An 18,173-nucleotide genomic window follows, 5' to 3' on the forward strand; every position below is an offset into this window, starting at 1 on the left:
ATTCTATACCTCAGCTAATAATGGAGAGCATTCCGTATGCCTTCTTCACAACCTTATCTACCTGTACTGCCACCTTCAGGGATCTGTGCACATGCACTCCAAGGTCTCTCACTTCCTCTACCCCTCTCAATATATTCCCGTTTACTGCGTATTCCCTTTTACTGTTTGCCTTCCCTGAGTGCATTATCTCACACTTCTCCAGGTTGAACTCCATTTGCCACTTTTCCGCCCACTCCACCAACCCATTGATATCTACAGCTATCCTCTTCACTATCAACTACACGGCCAATTTTTGTGTCGTCTGCAAATTTTTTTTTATTCGTTCATGGGATGTGGACGTCGCTGGCGAGGCCAGCATTTATTGCCCATCCCTAACTGCCCTTGAGAAGGTAGTGGTGAGCCGCCGCCTTGAACCGCTGCAGTCCATGTGGTGAAGGTTCTCCTGCAGTGCTGTTAGAAAGGGAGTTCCAGGATTTTGACCCAGCGACGATGAAGGAACGGCATATATTTCCAAGTCTGGATGGTGTGTGGCATGGAGGGGAGATTTGCCAATCATGCTCCCTACATTCAAGTCCAAATTATTAATATATACCACATACAGCGAGGGACCCAACACTGAGCACTGTGGCACACCACTGGAAACGGATTTCCATTCGCAAAGATATCCATCGACTTTTACCCTTTGTTTCCTGTTACTGAGCCAATTTTGGATCCAATTTGCCACATTTCCCTGTATCCCATGGGGTTTTATCTTTCTGACCAGTCTGCCATGTGGGACCTTGTCATATTGCCTTACTAAAATTCATGTAGACAACATCCACTGCACTACCCTCATCAATCCTCCTCGTCACTTCCTCAAAGAATTCAATCAGATTTGTAAGGCATGACCTTCCCTAAACAAATCCATGCTGACTATCCCCGATTAAACCATGCCTTTCCAAGAGACAGTTTATCCTATCTCTCAGTATTGATTCCAATAGTTTGCTCACCACCGAGGTAAGACTGACCGGCCTATAATTGTTTGGCCTTTCCCTTATACCCTTTTTAAACAATGGTACTACGTTTGCAGTCCTCCAGTCCTCCGGTACCTCCCCTGTATCTAGTGAGGATTGGAAAATGATCCTCAGAGCATCCGCTATTTCCTCCCTGGCTTCCTTCAATAGCCGAGGAAACAATCCATCCGGCCCTGGTGACTTATCAACTTTCAAGGATTCCAGTCCCTCTAGTACTTCCTCTCTCGTAATGTTTACCTTATCCAATATTTCACACCTCTCCTCTTTAACTACTACGTTCGGATCATCCATTTCCTTATGATCTGGAATGCGCTGCCTGAAAAGGTGGTGGAGGCAGATTCAATCGTGGCTTTCAAAAAGGGATTGGATAAATACTTAAAGGGAAAAAATTTGCAGAGCTACGGGGAAAGAGCGGGGGAATGGGACTAACTGAATTGCTCTTACAAAGAGCCAAATGGGCTTGATGAGCCAAATGGCCTCCTTCTGTGCTATAACCATTCTATGATTCTATGTCTTTATATCTTTTTTGATCTCTTCTTCTCATGTCATGCCCACCTTGTTAGTCTCCCTGGTAAATACAGAGGCAAAGTAACTATTCAATATTTCTGCTATTTCGCTGTCATCACCTGTAAGTTTATCTCGTGCATCCCTTAGTGGCCCTATCCTGATTTTTCTTTTGTTATTTATGTGTCTTTTTTTTTATTCGTCCATGGGATGTGGGCCTCGCTGGCGAGGCCAGCATTTACTGCCCATCCCTAATTGCCCTCGACAAGGTGGTGGTGAGCCGCCTTCTTGAACCGCTGCAGTCCGTGTGGTGAAGGTTCTCCCACAGTGCTGTTAGGTAGGGAGTTCCAGGATTTTGACCCAGCGACGATGAAGGAACGGCGATACATTTCCAAGTCGAGATCGTGTGTGACTTGGAGGGGAACATGCATGTGCCTGCTGCCCTTGTCCTTCCAGGTGGTGGAGGTCACTGGTTTGGGAGGTGCTGTCGAAGAAGCCTTGGCGAGTTGCTGCAGTGCATCCTGTAGATGGTACACACTGCAGCCACGGTGTGCCGGTGGTGAAGGATGTGAATGTTTAGGGTGGTGGATGGGGTACCAATCAAGTGGGCTGCTTTGTCCTGGATGGTGTCGAGCTTCTTGAGTGTTGGAGCTGCACTCATCCAGGCAAGTGGAGAGTATTCCATCACACTCCTGACTTGTGCCTTGTAGATGGTGGAAAGGCTTTGGGGAGTCAAGAGGTGAGTCAATTGCCACAGAATACCCAGCCTCTGACTTGCTCTTGTAGCCACAGTATTTATGTGGCTGGTCCAGTTCAGTTTCTGGTCAATGCTGACCCCCAGGATGTTGATGGTGGGGGATTCGGCAATGGTAATGCCGTTGAATGTCAAGGGGAGGTGGTTAGACTCTCTCTTGTTGGAGATGGTCATTGCCTGGCGCTTGTCTGACACGAATGTTACTTGCCACTTATCAGCCCAAGCCTGGAGGTTGTCTAGGTCTTGCTGCATGCGGGCACGGACTGCTTCATTATCTGAGGAGTTGCGAATGGAACTGAACGCTGTGCAATCATCAGCGAACATCTCCATTTCTGACCTTATGATGGAGGGAAGGTCACTGATGAAGCAGCTGAAGATGGTTGGGCCTAGGACACTGCCCTGAGGAACTCCTGCAGCAATGTCCTGGGGCTGAGATGATTAGCCTCCAACAACCACTACCATCTTCCTTTGTGCTAGGTATGACTCTAGCCATTGGAGAGTTTTCCCCCTGATTCCCATTGACTTCAATTTTACCAGGGCTCCTTGGTGCCATACTCAGTCAAATGCTGCCTTGATGTCAAGGGCAGTCACTCTCACCTCACCTCTGGAATTCAGCTCTTTTGTCCATGTTTGGACTAAGGCTGTAATGAGGTCTGGAGCCAAGTGCTCCTGGCAGAACCCAAACTGAGCATCGGTGAGCAGGTTATTGGTGAGTAAGTGCCGCTTGATAGTACTGTCGACGACACCTTCCATCACTTTGCTAATGATTGAGAGTAGACCGATGAGGCGGTAATTGGCCGGATTGGATTTGTCCTGCTTTTTGTGGACAGGACATACCTGGGCAATTTTCCACATTGTCGGGTAGATGCCAGTGTTGTAGCTGTACTGGAACAGTTTGGCTAGAGGCACAGCTAGTTCTGGAGCACAAGTCTTCAGCACTACAGCCGGGATGTTGTGGGGGCCCATAGCCTTTGCTGTATCCAGTGCACTCAGCCGTTTCTTGAAACCATGTGGAGTGAATCGAATTGGCTGAAGCCTGGCTTCTGTGATGGTGGGGATATCGGGAGGAGGCCGAGATGGATCATCCACTCGGCACTTCTGGCTGAAGATGGCTGCAAATGCTTCAACCTTGTCTTTTGCACTCGTGTGCTGGACTCTGCCATCATTAAGGATGGGGATGTTCACAGAGCCTCCTCCTACCGTTAGTTATTTAATTGTCCACCACGAATGGTCTGTAGAATACTTTACTATTTCTTGTCATAATCTTTGATACTTTAATTTCGTAGTTCCTCTTCGCTTTCCTAATTGTTTTTTGAATTCTTTCCTAACCTCTTCGTATTCCCTTTTGTCATCCTCTCCTTTATTGTCCATGTACTCAGTGTATGCCTTTTTCTTTAGTTTCAATTTTACCCTTCTCTCTTTATTCATCCATGGTGTTTCATTATTGGCTAATTTGTTCTTGCTTTATGGAGGAATATATTTCTCCTGAACTCTATTGATCACCGTTTTAAATATTTCCCGCTGCTGTTCTATCTCTTTGTCTTTCTCAATCATTATTTTAAATCATATTATTGCCTAGATGTTCCCCTGCACTTACTTCTCTTATCTGCTCTGTTACTAGATGCAGCAGTGATTCCTCTCTTGTTGAACTTCTCACATACTGGGTAAGAAAGGAGTCCTGTACACACTGTAAAAACTGCATTTACTTTTCCCTACCTCTTCTTGACAGTTTACTTGGGGGTTGTTGAAATTGCCCAGGATTATTATTCGATGTTTTTTACTCATTTGGAGGCAGTTCACTTCTGTATATTTATTCAGGAATCCTCCTCGACTCCCTACTGATGTTGGAGAACTTAGCGAGTTCTGCTGGATACAATAGTCATGCTCAGACATAGAGAAAAGCAACTTTTTTGTTCCTTTTGTCTCTCTTTATTGGCTTACATGGAAGGAGCCTCGCTGAGGCAGAGCTGTGATGCTGATATTACTGAGCTGGATTCTGGCCTGTGTTGATATTGTCCAACGCTTCTTTCTTTTTTTTTTTACGCGTTCACGGGATGTGGGCGTCGCTGGCGAGGCTGGCATTTATTGCCCATCCCTAATTGCCTTTGAGAAGGTGGTGGTGAGCCACCTTCTTGAACCGCTGCAGTCCGTGTGGTGAAGGTTCTCCCACAGTGCTGTTAAGGTGGGGAGCTGCAGGATTTTGACCCAGCGGCGATATATTTCCAAGTCGGGATGGTGTGTGACTTGGAGGGGAACGTGGAGGTGGTGTTGTTCCCATGTGCCAGTGCTCTTGTAGTTCAACCTACACGTGTGAGCTGTGGCCGAGTTGGTCGCCCTCTTCGCCTCTGAGGCAGCAAGTTGCGGGTTCAGGCCTCACTCCGGAGACTTGAGCATAGAATCTAAGCTGACTCCTCACTACAGAACTGAGGGAGTGCTATATTGTTGGATTGTGATGACATTCTTCTCTGAAACAACACCACCAAACGCAACTTAACTGTTCATTTGCTGCCTTTATTAATTCATGCCCAGGATGTGGGCGTCACTGGCAAGGCTGGCATTTATTTCCCATCCCTAGTTGCCCTGAGTGACTCGCTCGGCCACTTCAGAGGGTAGTTAAGAGTCAACCACGTTGGTGTAGAGACTGGAGTCACATCTTGGCCCAGACCGGGTAAGGATGACAGGTTTCCTTCCCTAAAGGGCATTAGTTCCCATGTTCCTAGTGAACCAGTTGGGTTTTTATGACAATCTGACAGCTTCATGGTCACTTTTACTGAGACCAGCTTTTTATTTCCAGATTTTCTAAACTGAATTCTAATTCTCAAACTGCCCAAGGTGGGATTTGAACTCACGTTCACTGGATGATGAGTCCAGGTCTCTGGATTATTAGCCCGGTGACATAACTACCGTACCTGCGTAGGGCCTTGCTGTGCACAAACTGGCTCTCGCGTTTACCCATATAATGACAGTGACTACACCTCAGGGATGTTCTGAGGATGCGAAAGGTGCTATATCAATGCAGGCTCCAACTTTTCTTTAGTTCTTGTTTCAGTGTAAAACATAATTATAATTTTACCCATTTTAAAAAAACATACTCAGTTTTTCCGGACTCCTGGTTGACACGGTGATGTTCACTGGTGACAGTTCGGCTACCTCAAGCAAGGATACCACCAGCTGCTTCCCAAGGTGGCCACAGCCCAGGACCCCGACACTCAGCGCACCACCCTTGGATTTAAATACCTGGAACTTTGCGATCCAGGAGTGGGTAAAGCAGGCTTCGTTCAGCACCTTGCATCTGTAGGGATTTAAAGCACAGTTAGCTTGCTTAGAGCATTGTGTTACCCTCCTTAAACGTGAACTCATCCCAAACTCTGCTGCTCGTATCCTAACTCGCACCAAGCCCCGTTCACCCATTACCCCTGTGCTCGCTGACCTACATCGGCTCCCGGTCCGGCAACACCATCACTTTAAAATTCTCATCCTTGTGTTCACATCCCTCCATGGCCTCGCCCCTCTCCCTATCTCTGTAACCTCCTCCAGCCCTACTGCCCTCTGAGATCCCTGCACTCCTCCAATTCTTGCCTCTTGCGCATCCCTGATTTTAATCGCTCCACCATTGGTGGCCGTGCCTTCAGCTGCCTCGGCCCTAAGCTCTGGAATTCCCTCCCTAAAACTCTCCGCCTCGCTACCTGTCTCTTCTTCTTTGAGATGCTCCTTAAAACCTACCTCTTTGACCAAGCTTTTGGTCACCTGTCCTAATATCTCCTTATGTGGCTCGGTGTCGAATTTTGTCTGATAATCGCTCCTGTGAAGCGCCTTGAGTCTATTTCCTACGTTAAAGGCGCTATATAAATGCAAGTTGTTGTTTTACATACTTATTATTGATTACACTGGTGACCGGATCCATACTCCTTGTTAATGCACGGATATGGAGGCTTCAAGGTGCTGATGTGTGACTATGAGGAAAGAATGTAGTAGCAATGTTTCCCTCAGAGACTAGTCAGCAATATGTAAAAAGCTGTATAAAGCCATCTAGTGGTCTGACATAGGACTGATCAAGAAACACGATTTACTCAGAGAAGGAGGCAGACATTTAAATAAAGCTTGGCAGGCACTGCAGAAAGTCTCCCGAGAGTTGTTATCCAAATAGGCTATAAAGCTTTACGTGGTGTCAAAAACTGGGATACAACTAAAAGGTTTAAAGCTCCCACATCATATGAGTAGCAGGAAATGCTGCAGAAACATGAAAGCAACGCTTCGATGGATATGCATTGGCAACAGGTTTAGGCAAAAAAAGCGTACGTCAGCATTGTACTATATGATAGGTGAGGAGGCAATAGAGGTGTATAATATGTTTAAGTAAAGAAAGAGAGAATTTGCATTTATATAGCATCCGTCATGACCTCAGGACGTCCCAAAGCGCTTCACAGCCATTGAAGTACTTTTGAAGTGTAGTCACTGTTGTAACGTAGGAATCGCAGCAGCCAATGCGTGCACAGCAAGATCCCACAAACTGCAATGTGATAATGACCTGATAATCTGTTTTAGTGATGTTGGTTGAGGGATGAATATTGGCCTCAGGACCCCGGGGAGAACCCTCCTGCTCTTCTTCGAATAGTGACATGGGATCTTTTGCGTTCACCTGGGAGGGCAGACGCGTTTGCGGTTTAACATCTCATCCGAAAGATGGCACCTCTGACAGTGCAGAACTCACTCAGTTCTACACTAGGACTGTCAGCCTAGGTTAAGTGCTCAAATCTCTGGAGTGGGGCTTGAACCCATGGCCTTCTGACTCAGATGAGAGTGGTACCCACTGAGCCATCGCGGATATCAATAAATACTACTCAACTGATGAAAAATGAATAAATAATGTGACGAATAAATAATTCATCAAAACATGATGAATAAATATTCTAATAAATTACATAGAATGTACATCTTAGAAACAGGTCTTTCGGCCCAACTGGTCGATGCCGGCATTTATGCTCCATATGAGTTAACATGCAGGTACAGCAAGCAATTAGAAAGACAACAAACACCACAACAACTTGCATTTATATAGCGCCTTTAATGTAGTAAAACGTCCCAAGGCACTTTACAGGAGTGTTATCAAACAAAATTTGACAATGAGCCAAATGAGGAGGTATTAGGACAGGTGATCAAAAGCTTGGTAAAAGAGGTAGGTTTTAAGGAGCGTCTTAAAGGAGGAGAGAGAGGCGGCGAGGTTTAGGGAGGGAATTCCAGAGCTTAGGGCCTTGACAGCTGACGGCACGGCCGTCAATGGTGGAGCGATTAAAATCGGGGATGCGCAAGAGGCAAGAATTGGAGCAGCGCAGAGATCTCGGAGGGTTGTAGGGTTGGAAGAGGTTACAGAGCTAGGGGGGTGGGGCCATGGAGGGATTTGAAAACAAGGATGAGAATTTTAAAATCGAGCCGTTGCCGGACCAGGGGCCAATGTAGGTCAGCGAGCACAGGAGTGATGGGAGAACGGGACTTAGGATACAGGTAGCAGAGTTTTGGATGAACTCAAGTTTATGGAGGGTGGAAGATGGAGGCCAGCAAGGAGAGCATTGAAATAGTCCAGTTTGGAGGTAACAAAGGCATGGATGAGGGTTTCAACAGCAGATGAGCTGAGGCAGGGGCGGAGATGGGTGATGTTATGGAGGTGGAAGTAGGCGGTCTTGGTGATGGAGCAAATATGTAGTTGGAAGCTCATCTCAGGGTCAAATAGGACGCCAAGGTTGTAAACGGTCTGGTTCAGTCTCAGACAGTGGCCAAGGAGAGGGATGGAGACGGTGACTGGGGAACGGAGTTTGCGGCGGGGACTGAAGACAATGGCTTCGGTCTTCCCAATATTTAGCTGGAGGAAATTTTTGCTCATCGGACAAGCAATGTGACAAATGAGAGACAGTGGAGGGGTCGAGGAAGGTGGCTGTGAGGCAGAGTTGGGTATTGTCAGCGTACATGTGGAATCTGACGTCGTGTTTTCGGATGATGTCGCCTTGGGCAACACGGAGATGAGAAATAGGAGGGGGCCAAGGATAGATTCTTGGGGGACTCCAGAGGTAACGGTGAGCGAGCGGGAAGAGAAGCCATTGCAGGTGATTCCCTAGCTATGACTAGATAGATAAGAATGGAACCCAGGCGAACACAGTCCCACACAGCTGGATGATGGAGGAGAGGCGTTGGAGGAGTAAATGGTATGTTAGCCTTTATTGCAAGGGGGTTGGAGTATAAGAGTAAGGAGGTCTTGCTGCAATTATTTGGGCTCTGGTGAGACCACACCTGGAGTACTGTGTATAATTTTGGACTGCTTACCTAAGGAAGTGTAGAAATGCATAAAGAGATACCTGACCATATTAACTCTCTCTAATACACCTAACTCACGAATGTAGAAATGCATGATGGATATTTGACCATATTAACTGACCAGCTAATTCACTTCAAAAACTCACATAATAGTTTCTCACGAAAACACATAGAAGCACAATTGTGTAATTACTTTGAGCTTTCTCATGCTGATAGCTGTCTGACTAACAGAAATGAATGACCATATAGCCTTGAGACTAGCTACAGACTTACTGATAATAAAGACAGTTTCTTAGGGAAAAAGCACTTTCCCAGGCCTGCGTCCAAAATATCGAGACGGCCATGGGAACCAGAGAGTGGGTTCCCTATTTTGATTGACTAACTACCTGAGCCAATAAAGAATGTACGTGTACGCCCATATTCTGTGACAGGTGGGCGTTGTTACTGAACTGTATAAACGTGAGCTGTTTCTTGAACTCTGCGAAGACGAAGCCTCAACCATTGTATTGAGGTACTCTTCCACTTGTACAAGTTTCTTAATAAATTCTCGCTTGTCTTATTTTTGTTTGGGTGTTAATGCTTTGTATAGAATAAGTAACATTAAGTTTAAGTTTTTGACAGAAGGATGAATGTTCACTAGATTGATTCCTGGGATGAGAGGGTTGTCCTCTGAGGAGGATTTGAGTAGAATGGGCCTATATTCTCTGGAGTTTCGAAGAATAAGAGGTGAACTCATTGAAATGTATAAAATTCTTTGAGGGCTTGACAGGCTAGATGCTGAGGGGCTGTTTCCCCTGGCTGGAGAGTCTAGAACTAGGGGTCATAGTCTCAGGTGTGGGGACAGCCCTTTAGGACCGAGATGAGGAAAAATTTCTTCACTCATCTTAGGAATTCTCTACCCCAGAGGGCTGTGGATGCTTCAGTCGTTGAGTACATTTAAGGCTGAGATCAATAGATTATTGGACAGTAAGGGATATGGGGGTAGGGCAAGAAAGTTCAGGTAAAAGATCAGCCATGATCTTATTGAATGGCGGAGCAGGCTCGAGGGGCCGTATGGCCTAGTCCTGCTCCTATTTCTTATGTTCTTATGTAAACCTATCAGCAAAACTTCTATTCCTTTCTCCCTCGTGTTTATCGAGCTTCCCCATAAATGCATTTATGCTAGTCGCCTCAACTACTCCTTGTGGTAGAACGTTCCACATTCTTACCGCCCTTTAAATCATAGAATCATAGAAATTTACAGCGCAGAGGGAGGCCATTCAGCCCACCATGTCCGTGCTGGCCGAAAAAGAGCCATCCAGCCTAATCCCACTTTCCAGCTCTTGGTCCGGAGTCTTGTAGGTTACTGCACTTCAAGTGCACATCCAAGTACTTTTTAAATGAGTTGAGGGTTTCTGCCTCTACCACCCTCTCAGGCAGTGAGTTCCAGACCCCCAACGACCACCGGGTGAAAAACATTCTCCTCGGTTCCCCTCTAATCCTTCCACCAATCACTTTAAATCTATGCCCCCTGGTTATTGACCTCTCTGCTAAGGGAAATAGGTCCTTCCTATCCACTCTATCTAGGCCCCTCATAATGTTATACACCTCAATTAAATCTCCCCTCAGCCTCCTCTGTTCCAAGGAAAACAACCCCAGCCTATCCAATCTTTCCTCATAGCTAAAATTCTCCAGACCTGACAACAGCCTCGTAAATCTCCTCTGCACCCTCTCTAGTGCAATCACATCTTTCCTGTAATGTGGTGACCAGAACTGTACACAGTACTCCAGCTGTGGCCTAACCAGTGTTTTATACAGTTCTAGCATAACTTCCCTGCTCTTATAGTCTGTGCCTTGGCTAATAAAGGAAAGTATCCCGCGTACCTTCTTAATCACCTTATCTACCTGTCCTGCTACCTTCAGGGATCTGTGGACATGCACTCCAAGGTCCCTCACTTCCTCTACACCTCTCAGTATCCTCCCATTTATTGTGTATTCCATTGTCTTGTTTGCCCTCCTCAAATGCATTACCTCACACTTCTCCGGATTGAACTCCATTTGCCACTTTTCTGCCCACCAGACCAGTCCATTGATATCTTCCTGCAGTCTACAGCTTTCTTCCTCACTATCAACCACACGGCCAATTTTTTATCGTCTGCAAACTTCTTAATCATGCCCCCTACATTCAAGTCTAAATCATCGATATATACTACAAAAAGCAATGGACCTAGTACCGAGCCCTGCGGGACCCCACTGGAAACAGTCTACCAGTCACAAAAACACCCGTCGACCAATTTCCTTTGCTTCCTGCCACTGAGCCAATTTTGGATCCAACTTGCCATTTCCCCTTGGATCCCGTGGGCTTTTACTTTTTTGATCAGTCTGCCACGTGGAACCTTCTCAAAAGCCTTGCTAAAATCCATGTAGACTACATCAAACGCACTACCCTTATTGACCCTCCTTGTTACCTCCTCAAAAAATTCAATCAAATTCAATCAAAAAATTCAATCAAATAACCTTCCTTTAACAAATCCATGCTGACTGTCCTTGATTAATCTGTGCCTTTCTAAATGACTATTAATACTGTCCCTCAGAATTGTTTCCAATAATTTGCCCACTACCGAGGTTAGTCTGACTGGCCTGTAATTACTCAGTCTATCCCTTTCTCCCTTTTTAAACAATGGTATAAGGTTAGCAGTCCTCCAGTTCCCTGGCACCACACCTGTAGTCAGAGAAGATTGGAGAATGATGGTCAGAGCCTCCGCTATTTCCTCCCTTGCTTCTCTTAACAGTCTGGGATACATTTAATCCGGGCCTGGTGATTTATCTACTTTCAAAGATGCATTTTAATCCCCTTAATATTTCCTCTCTCACTTTGTTTATCCCATCCAGTATTTCACACTCCTCCTCCTTAACTACAATGTCTGCATCATCCCCCTCTTTTGTGAAAACAGACCAAAGTATTCATTAAGAACCATACCCACATCTTCTGCCTCCACATACAGGTTACTTTTTTGGTCTCTAATAGGCCCTACTCTTTCCTCAGTTATCCTCTTGCTCTTTATGTATTTATAAAACATCTTTGGATTTTCCTTGATTTTACTTGCCAATATTTTTTCATGCCCTCTCTTTGCTTTCCTAATTTCCTTTTTAATTTCACCCCTGCACTTTCTATACTTCTCTAGGCTTTCTGCAGTGTTGAGCTCTCTGTGTCTGACATAAGCTTCCCTTTGGAAAAAGAAGTTTCTCCTGAATTCCCTATTGGATTTATTAGCGACTATCTTACATTGATGACCTCTCGTTTTGGACTCCCCCATAAGTGGAAACATTTACTTTACGTCTACCCTATCATTATCTTAAAGAACTCTATCAGGTCACCCCTCAGCCTTCTCTCTTCAAGAGACAAGAGCCCCAGCCTGATAATATATCCTCTCAGTTCTGGTATCATCCTTGTGAATTAGAATCGTAGAATGGTTACAGAACGGAAGGAGGCCATTCGGCCTGTCGAGTCAGTGCTGGCTCTCTGCAAGAGCAATCCAGCTAGTCCTACTCCCCCGCCCTATCCCCGTAGCCCTGCAAATTTTTTCACTTCAAATACTTATCCAGTTCCCTTTTGAAGGCCATGATTGAATCTGCCTCCACCACCCCCTCAGGCAATACATTCCAGATCACAACCACTCATGTAAAGAAGTTTTTTCTCATTGGCAAAAGAACCAAAGGCGACATGAGAAAAAACTTTTTTACACAGTGAGTGGTTGTGATCTGGAATGCACTGCCCGAGGGGGTGGTGGAGGCAGATTTAATCGTGGCTTTCAAAAGGGAACTGGATAAGTACTTGAAGGGAAAAAATTAACAGGGCTACGGAGATAGGGCGGGGCAGTGGGACTAGCTGTATTGCTCTTGCAGAGAGCCAGCATGGTCTCGTTGGACCAAATGGCCTCCTTCCGTGCTGTAACCATTCTATGATTCTATGATTCATGTCGCCTTTGGTTCTTTTGCCAATCACCTTAAATCTATGTCCTCTGGTTCTTGACCCCACCGCCAATGGGAACAGTTTCTCTCTATCTACTCTGTCCAGACCTTTCATGATTTTGAATACCTCTACAAAATCTCTTCTCAACCTTCTCTGCTTTAAGAACAACCCCAGCTTCTCCAGTTGATCCACGTAACTGAAGTCCTTCATTCCTGGAATCATTCTAGTAAATCTCTTCTGCCCCCTCTCTGGAGCCTTCATATCCTTCCTAAAGTGCGGTGCCCAGAACTGGACACAATACTCCAGATGTGGACGAACCAGTGTTTTATAAAGGTTCATCATAACCTCCTTGCTTTTGTACTCTGTGCCTCTATTTATAAAGCCCAGGATCCCATATACTTTCTTAACCGTTTTCTCAACCTGCCCTACCACTCTCAACGATTTGTGCACATGTACTCCCCGATCTCTCGTTTCTGCACCCCTTTTAGAATTGTGCCCTCTAGTTGATATTGCCTCTCCTCGTTCTTCATACCAAAATGCATCACTTCACACTTTTCTGCATTGAATTTCATCTGCCACGTGTCCGCCCATTCCACCAGCTTGTCTATATCCTCTTGAAGTCTATCACTATCCTCCTCACTGTTCACTACACTTCCAAGTTTAGTGTCATCTGCAAATTTTGAAATTGTGCCCTGTACACCTGAGAATCCCTACGTGGTCAGTTTTTAGTAAAATATTAAAATGCCTACGTGGCAAAGAAGCAGAATGCAAAATGGTTAGAAAGGGTTAATTAGTTAGTAACTGAGATTGATACAGGTGGCCTGGCCCTCCTGCTGGGCCATATGTTTGCCTAGTCAGCAGGCCTGCATTGTCTTATCAATGATAGGTCTTTGATGTGAGTCAAGGACTGGTCTGAATGTCTCCATGTTTATGGCAGATCAATATAGGTAACGAGCTTAGCCAAAGTTGAAAGACATTCCAGGTTGGGAGATAAGGAACAGAAGGAACAGGGAAGAACATTCCAAGTTGGAAGGTGAGGAAGTATCCCCTTTGATGTCTAATAGCAACATGGTCAGCACATGGATTGTCTATGATTGGCCGGAAATAATGTAACCCCGCATGGCAACCTGTGCCCGGCTTATGATTGGTGTTGACTCTTGTGTTAATGATGTTCCAACCTCTATGGATTTGTATAAAGGTATGAGTCTTTGTCTTTGTCTCCTTATTCTGTTAGAATCGTTCGGATTCGCTCAGGAATCTGAATTGAAGCTACAGACTAAGATCTGCTATTAAAGTTGTTTGAACTTTACGGTGTACTCGAATCAGTTCTTGCTGAACCAGACTGAGGGCAAAGAATCCGGTTCGTCACACCAAAGTCCAAGTCATTAATATGGATCAAGAAAAGCAGTGGTCCCAGTACCGACCCTTGGGGAACATCACTGTATACTTCCCTCCAGTCTGAAAAACAAACATTCACCACTACTCTCTGTTTCCGATCACTGAGCCAATTTCGTATCTATGCTGCCACTGCCCCCTTTATTCCATGGGCTTCAATCTTGATGACAAGCCTGTTATGCGACACTTTATCAAACACCTTTTGGAAGTCCATATACATCACATCAACCACATTGCCCTCAATAATCCTCTGTTACCTCATCAAAAAACTCTATCAAGGTGGTTAAACATGATTTGCTTTTAACAAATCCATGCTGGCTTTCCTTTATTAATCCACACTTGTCCAAGCGACAGTTAATTTTGCCCCAGATTATCGTTTCTAAAAGTTTCCCCACCATTGAGGTTAAACTGACTGGCCTGTAGTTGCTGGGTTTATCCTTACACCCTTCTTTGAACAAGGGTGTAACATTTGCAATTCTCCAATCCTCTGGCACCACCCCCGTATCTAAGGATGATTGGGAGATTATGGCCAGTACCTCCGCAATTTCCACCCTTACTTCCCTCAGCAACCTAGGATACATCCCATCCGGACCGGGTGACTTATCTACTTTAAGTTCAGCTAGCCTTTCTGGAACCTCCACTTTATTTGGGTGTTATTGATTTGATTGGTTTTAATTGTTTACTGATGAATTATCTATTATTTGAGTGTTGGTGATTGATTGCTTTTAATTGTTTAGTGATTGATTAAACATTAGTTGGATGTTATTGATTGATTACTGCTATTTGTTAGTTTTTTGGTTCTTGATTAGTTAGGTGTTACTGATTTGATTGTTGTTATTTGTTTAGCAATTGATTATGGTTTGCTGTTATTTGTTTTGATGATTGATTAGTTAGGTGTTATGGTTTGAATACCCCCGATTTGTTTAGTGATTGATTATTGATTACATAAGAACATAATAAAGTACATAAGTAAAGGGAATTAGGGGTTACGGGGAGCGGGCAGGAAATGGGACATGAATTTAGATTTGAGGTTAGGATCAGATCAGCCATGATCTTATTGAATGGCGGAGCAGGCTCGAGGGGCCGATTGGCCTACTCCTGCTCCTATTTCTTATGTTCTTATAATCGGAGCAGGAGTAGGCCCTCCAGCCCCTCGAGCCTGCTCCATCATTTAATCAGATCACGACTGATCTTCAACCTCAACTCCACTTTCCTGCCCGATCCCCATATCCCTTGATTCCCCTAGAGTCCAAAAATCTATCGATCTCAGTCTTGAATATACTCAACGACTCAGCATCCACAGCCCTCTGGGGTAGAGAATTCCAAAGATTCACAACCCTCTGAGTGAAGAAATTATCTCAGTCCTAAATGTTGGGCCCCTTATTCTGAGAGTACGTCCCCTAGTTCTAGACTCTCCAGCCAACGGAAACAGCCTCTTAGAATCTTATATGTTTCAATGAGGTCACCTCTCATTCTTCTAAACTCCGGAGAGTATAGGCCCATTCTACTCAATCTCTCCTCATAGGACAACTTCTCATCCCAGGAATTAATCTTCATTGCACCCTCTCTAAGGCAAGTATATCCGTCCTTAGATAAGGAGACCAAAGCAGTACACAGTACTCCAGGTGAGGTCTCTCCAAGGCCCTGTACAATTTAAGGTGAGAGGGGAGAGATACAAAAAGGTCCAGAGGGGCAATTTTTTCACTCAAAGGGTGGTGAGTGTCTGGAACGAGCTGCCAGAGGCAGTAGTAGAGGCGGGTACAATTTTGTCTTTTAAAAAGCATTTGGACAGTTACATGGGTAAGATGGGTATAGAGGGATATGGGCCAAGTGCAGGCAATTGGGACTAGCTTAGTGGTATAAACTGGGCGACATGGACATGTTGGGCCGAAGGGCCTGTTTCCATGTTGTAACTTCTATGATTCTATGAATTGCAGCAAGACCTCCTTACTCTTGTCCTCCCACCCCCCTTGCAATAAAGGCCGGACTGCTGCTGCTGCTGCTCTGCCCCGTACCTGATGGCTGTCAGGAGCCTGCAGTAGAAGGCTGCGTGTACGCAGCCACAGACGGTCAGTGCCCAGGTGCGGACCCTCACAGTTTTGGCGAAAGCTTTTTCTTCTTCATTTAAGGGCGCCTCGAACGCGAAAGACTTGAGGCGGGCGGTGAGATTAGAGGCGTCGTGGGTCGCCATTCTCCGCCCCGGGCCGCAGCCGCTCACAGGCCTCGCTCCGTCACCACAGCAACGGTCCCCCCCCCCCGCTCCGTCACCACAGCAACGGTCCCCCCCCCCCCCCCCGCTCCGTCACCACAGCAACGGTCCCCCCCCCCCCCGCTCCGTCACCACAGCAACGGTCCCCCCCCCGCTCCGTCACCACAGCAACGGTCCCCCCCGCTCCGTCACCACAGCAACGGCTCGCGCGCCGTCACCACAGCAACGGTCCCCCCCGCTCCACAGCACCACTTCCGGGCAAAAGGTTGCCCAGTTTCAGCAGAAGCGGAATGAGAAGGTAAAGGGGCCTTTAAATAATTCTTTATATTAAATTGTCGCCTCTAATGGCCGGGATTGTTCACAAGTAAACATAAGTCAGTCCATTTAAACACAAGTTCATGTATATAAACACAAATCAGTCTGTGTAAACTGAGGAAAGAGTGGGGCCCATTGGAGACCAAAGAGGTAAACCTGTGTGGAGGCGGAAGATGTGGGGATGGTTCTTAATGAATACTTTGCTTCTGTCTTCACAAAGGAGAGGGGGACGATGCAGAGATTGTAGTTAAGGAGGAGGAGTGTGAAATATTCGATGGGATAAACTTAGTGAGAGGGGAAGTATTAAGAGGTTTAGCATCTTTGAAAGTAGATAAATCGCCAGGCCCGGATGAAATGTATCCCAGGCTGTTAAAAGAATCCAGGGAGGAAATAGCAGAGGTTCTGACCATCATTTTCCAATCCTCACTGGATACAGGTGTCGTGCCGGAGGACTGGAGGACTGCTAACATTGTACCGTTGTTTAAAAAGGGAGAAAGGGATAGACCGAGTAATTCCAGGCCAGTCAGTCTAACCTCGGTGGTGGGCAAATTATTGGAAACAATTCTGAGGGAGAGGATAAACCGTCACTTAGAAAGGCACAGATTAATCAAGGACAGTCAGCATGGATTTGTTAAGGGAAGGTCGTGTCTGACTAACTTGATTGAATTTTTTGAGGAGGTAACAAGGAGGGTCGATGAGAGTAGTGCGTTTGATGTAGTCTGCATGGATTTTAGCAAGGCTTTTGAGAAGGTCCCACATGGCAGACTGGTCAAAAAAGTAAAAGCCCATGGGATCCAAGAGGAATGTGGCAGGAAGCAAAGGGTAATGGTCGACGGGTGTTTTTGTGACTGGAAGGTTGTTTCCAGTGGGGTTCCACAAGGCTCAGTACTAGGTCCCTTGCTTTTTGTGATATATTTTAGTGATTTGGACTTAAACGTAGGGGGCATGATTAAGAAGTTTGCAGATGATACAAAAATTAGCCATGTGGTTGATAGCGAGGAGGAAAGCTGTAGACTGCAGGAAGATATCAACGGACTGGTCAGGTGGGCAGAAAAGTGGCAAATGGAATTCAATCTGGAGAAGTGTGAGGCAATGCATTTGGGGAGGGCAAACAAGGCAAGGGAGTACACAATAAATGGGAGGATACTGAGAGGAGTAGAGGAACAGAGGGACTTTGGAGTGCATGTCCACAGATTACTGAAGGTAGCAGGACAGGTAGATAAAGTGATTAAAAAGACATATGGAATACTTTCCTTTATTAGCCGAGGCATAGAATATAAAAGCAGGGATGTTATGCTGGAACTGTATAAAACACTAGTTAGACCACAGCTTGAGTACGGTGTACAGTTCTGGCCACATTACAGGAAAGATGTGATTGCCCTAGAGAGGGTACAGAGGAGATTTACGAGGATGTTGCCAGGGCTGGAGAATTTTAGCTATGAGGAAAGATTGGAAAGGCTGGGGTTGTTTTCATTGGAAGAGGAGGCTGAGGGGAGATTTAATTCAGGTATATAAAATTATGAGGGGCCTAGAGTGAGTGGACAGGGAGGACCTATTTCCCTTAGCAGAGAGGTCAATAACCAGGGGGCATAGATTTAAAGTGATTGGTAGAAGGATTAGAAGGGAGCCGAGGAGAATGTTTTTCACCCAATGGTTGGTGGGGGTCTGGAACTCACTGCCTGAGAGGGTGGTAGAGGCAGAAACCCTCAACTCATTTAAAAAGTA

General features: G+C 45.7%; 1 protein-coding gene across 1 annotated transcript in view; it reads right to left on the minus strand.

Moving 5' to 3' along the window:
* noxred1 (NADP-dependent oxidoreductase domain containing 1) overlaps positions 1–16,170 on the minus strand; it is a 32,208-nt gene extending 16,038 nt beyond the window's left edge. The window contains exons 1-2 of the mRNA XM_067992122.1: positions 15,940–16,170; positions 5,364–5,563 (exon numbers count right to left, since the gene is read on the minus strand). Of these exons, the coding sequence (XP_067848223.1) occupies positions 5,364–5,563; positions 15,940–16,115 (376 nt within the window). The 5' untranslated portion in view covers positions 16,116–16,170. The remainder of the gene's footprint in view (positions 1–5,363; positions 5,564–15,939) is intronic.
* Between the last annotated feature and the right edge of the window lie 2,003 nt (positions 16,171–18,173).

Source organism: Heptranchias perlo, chromosome 10 (genome assembly GCF_035084215.1).
Source record: "Heptranchias perlo isolate sHepPer1 chromosome 10, sHepPer1.hap1, whole genome shotgun sequence".
Classification (NCBI taxonomy): Eukaryota; Metazoa; Chordata; class Chondrichthyes; order Hexanchiformes; family Hexanchidae; genus Heptranchias; species Heptranchias perlo.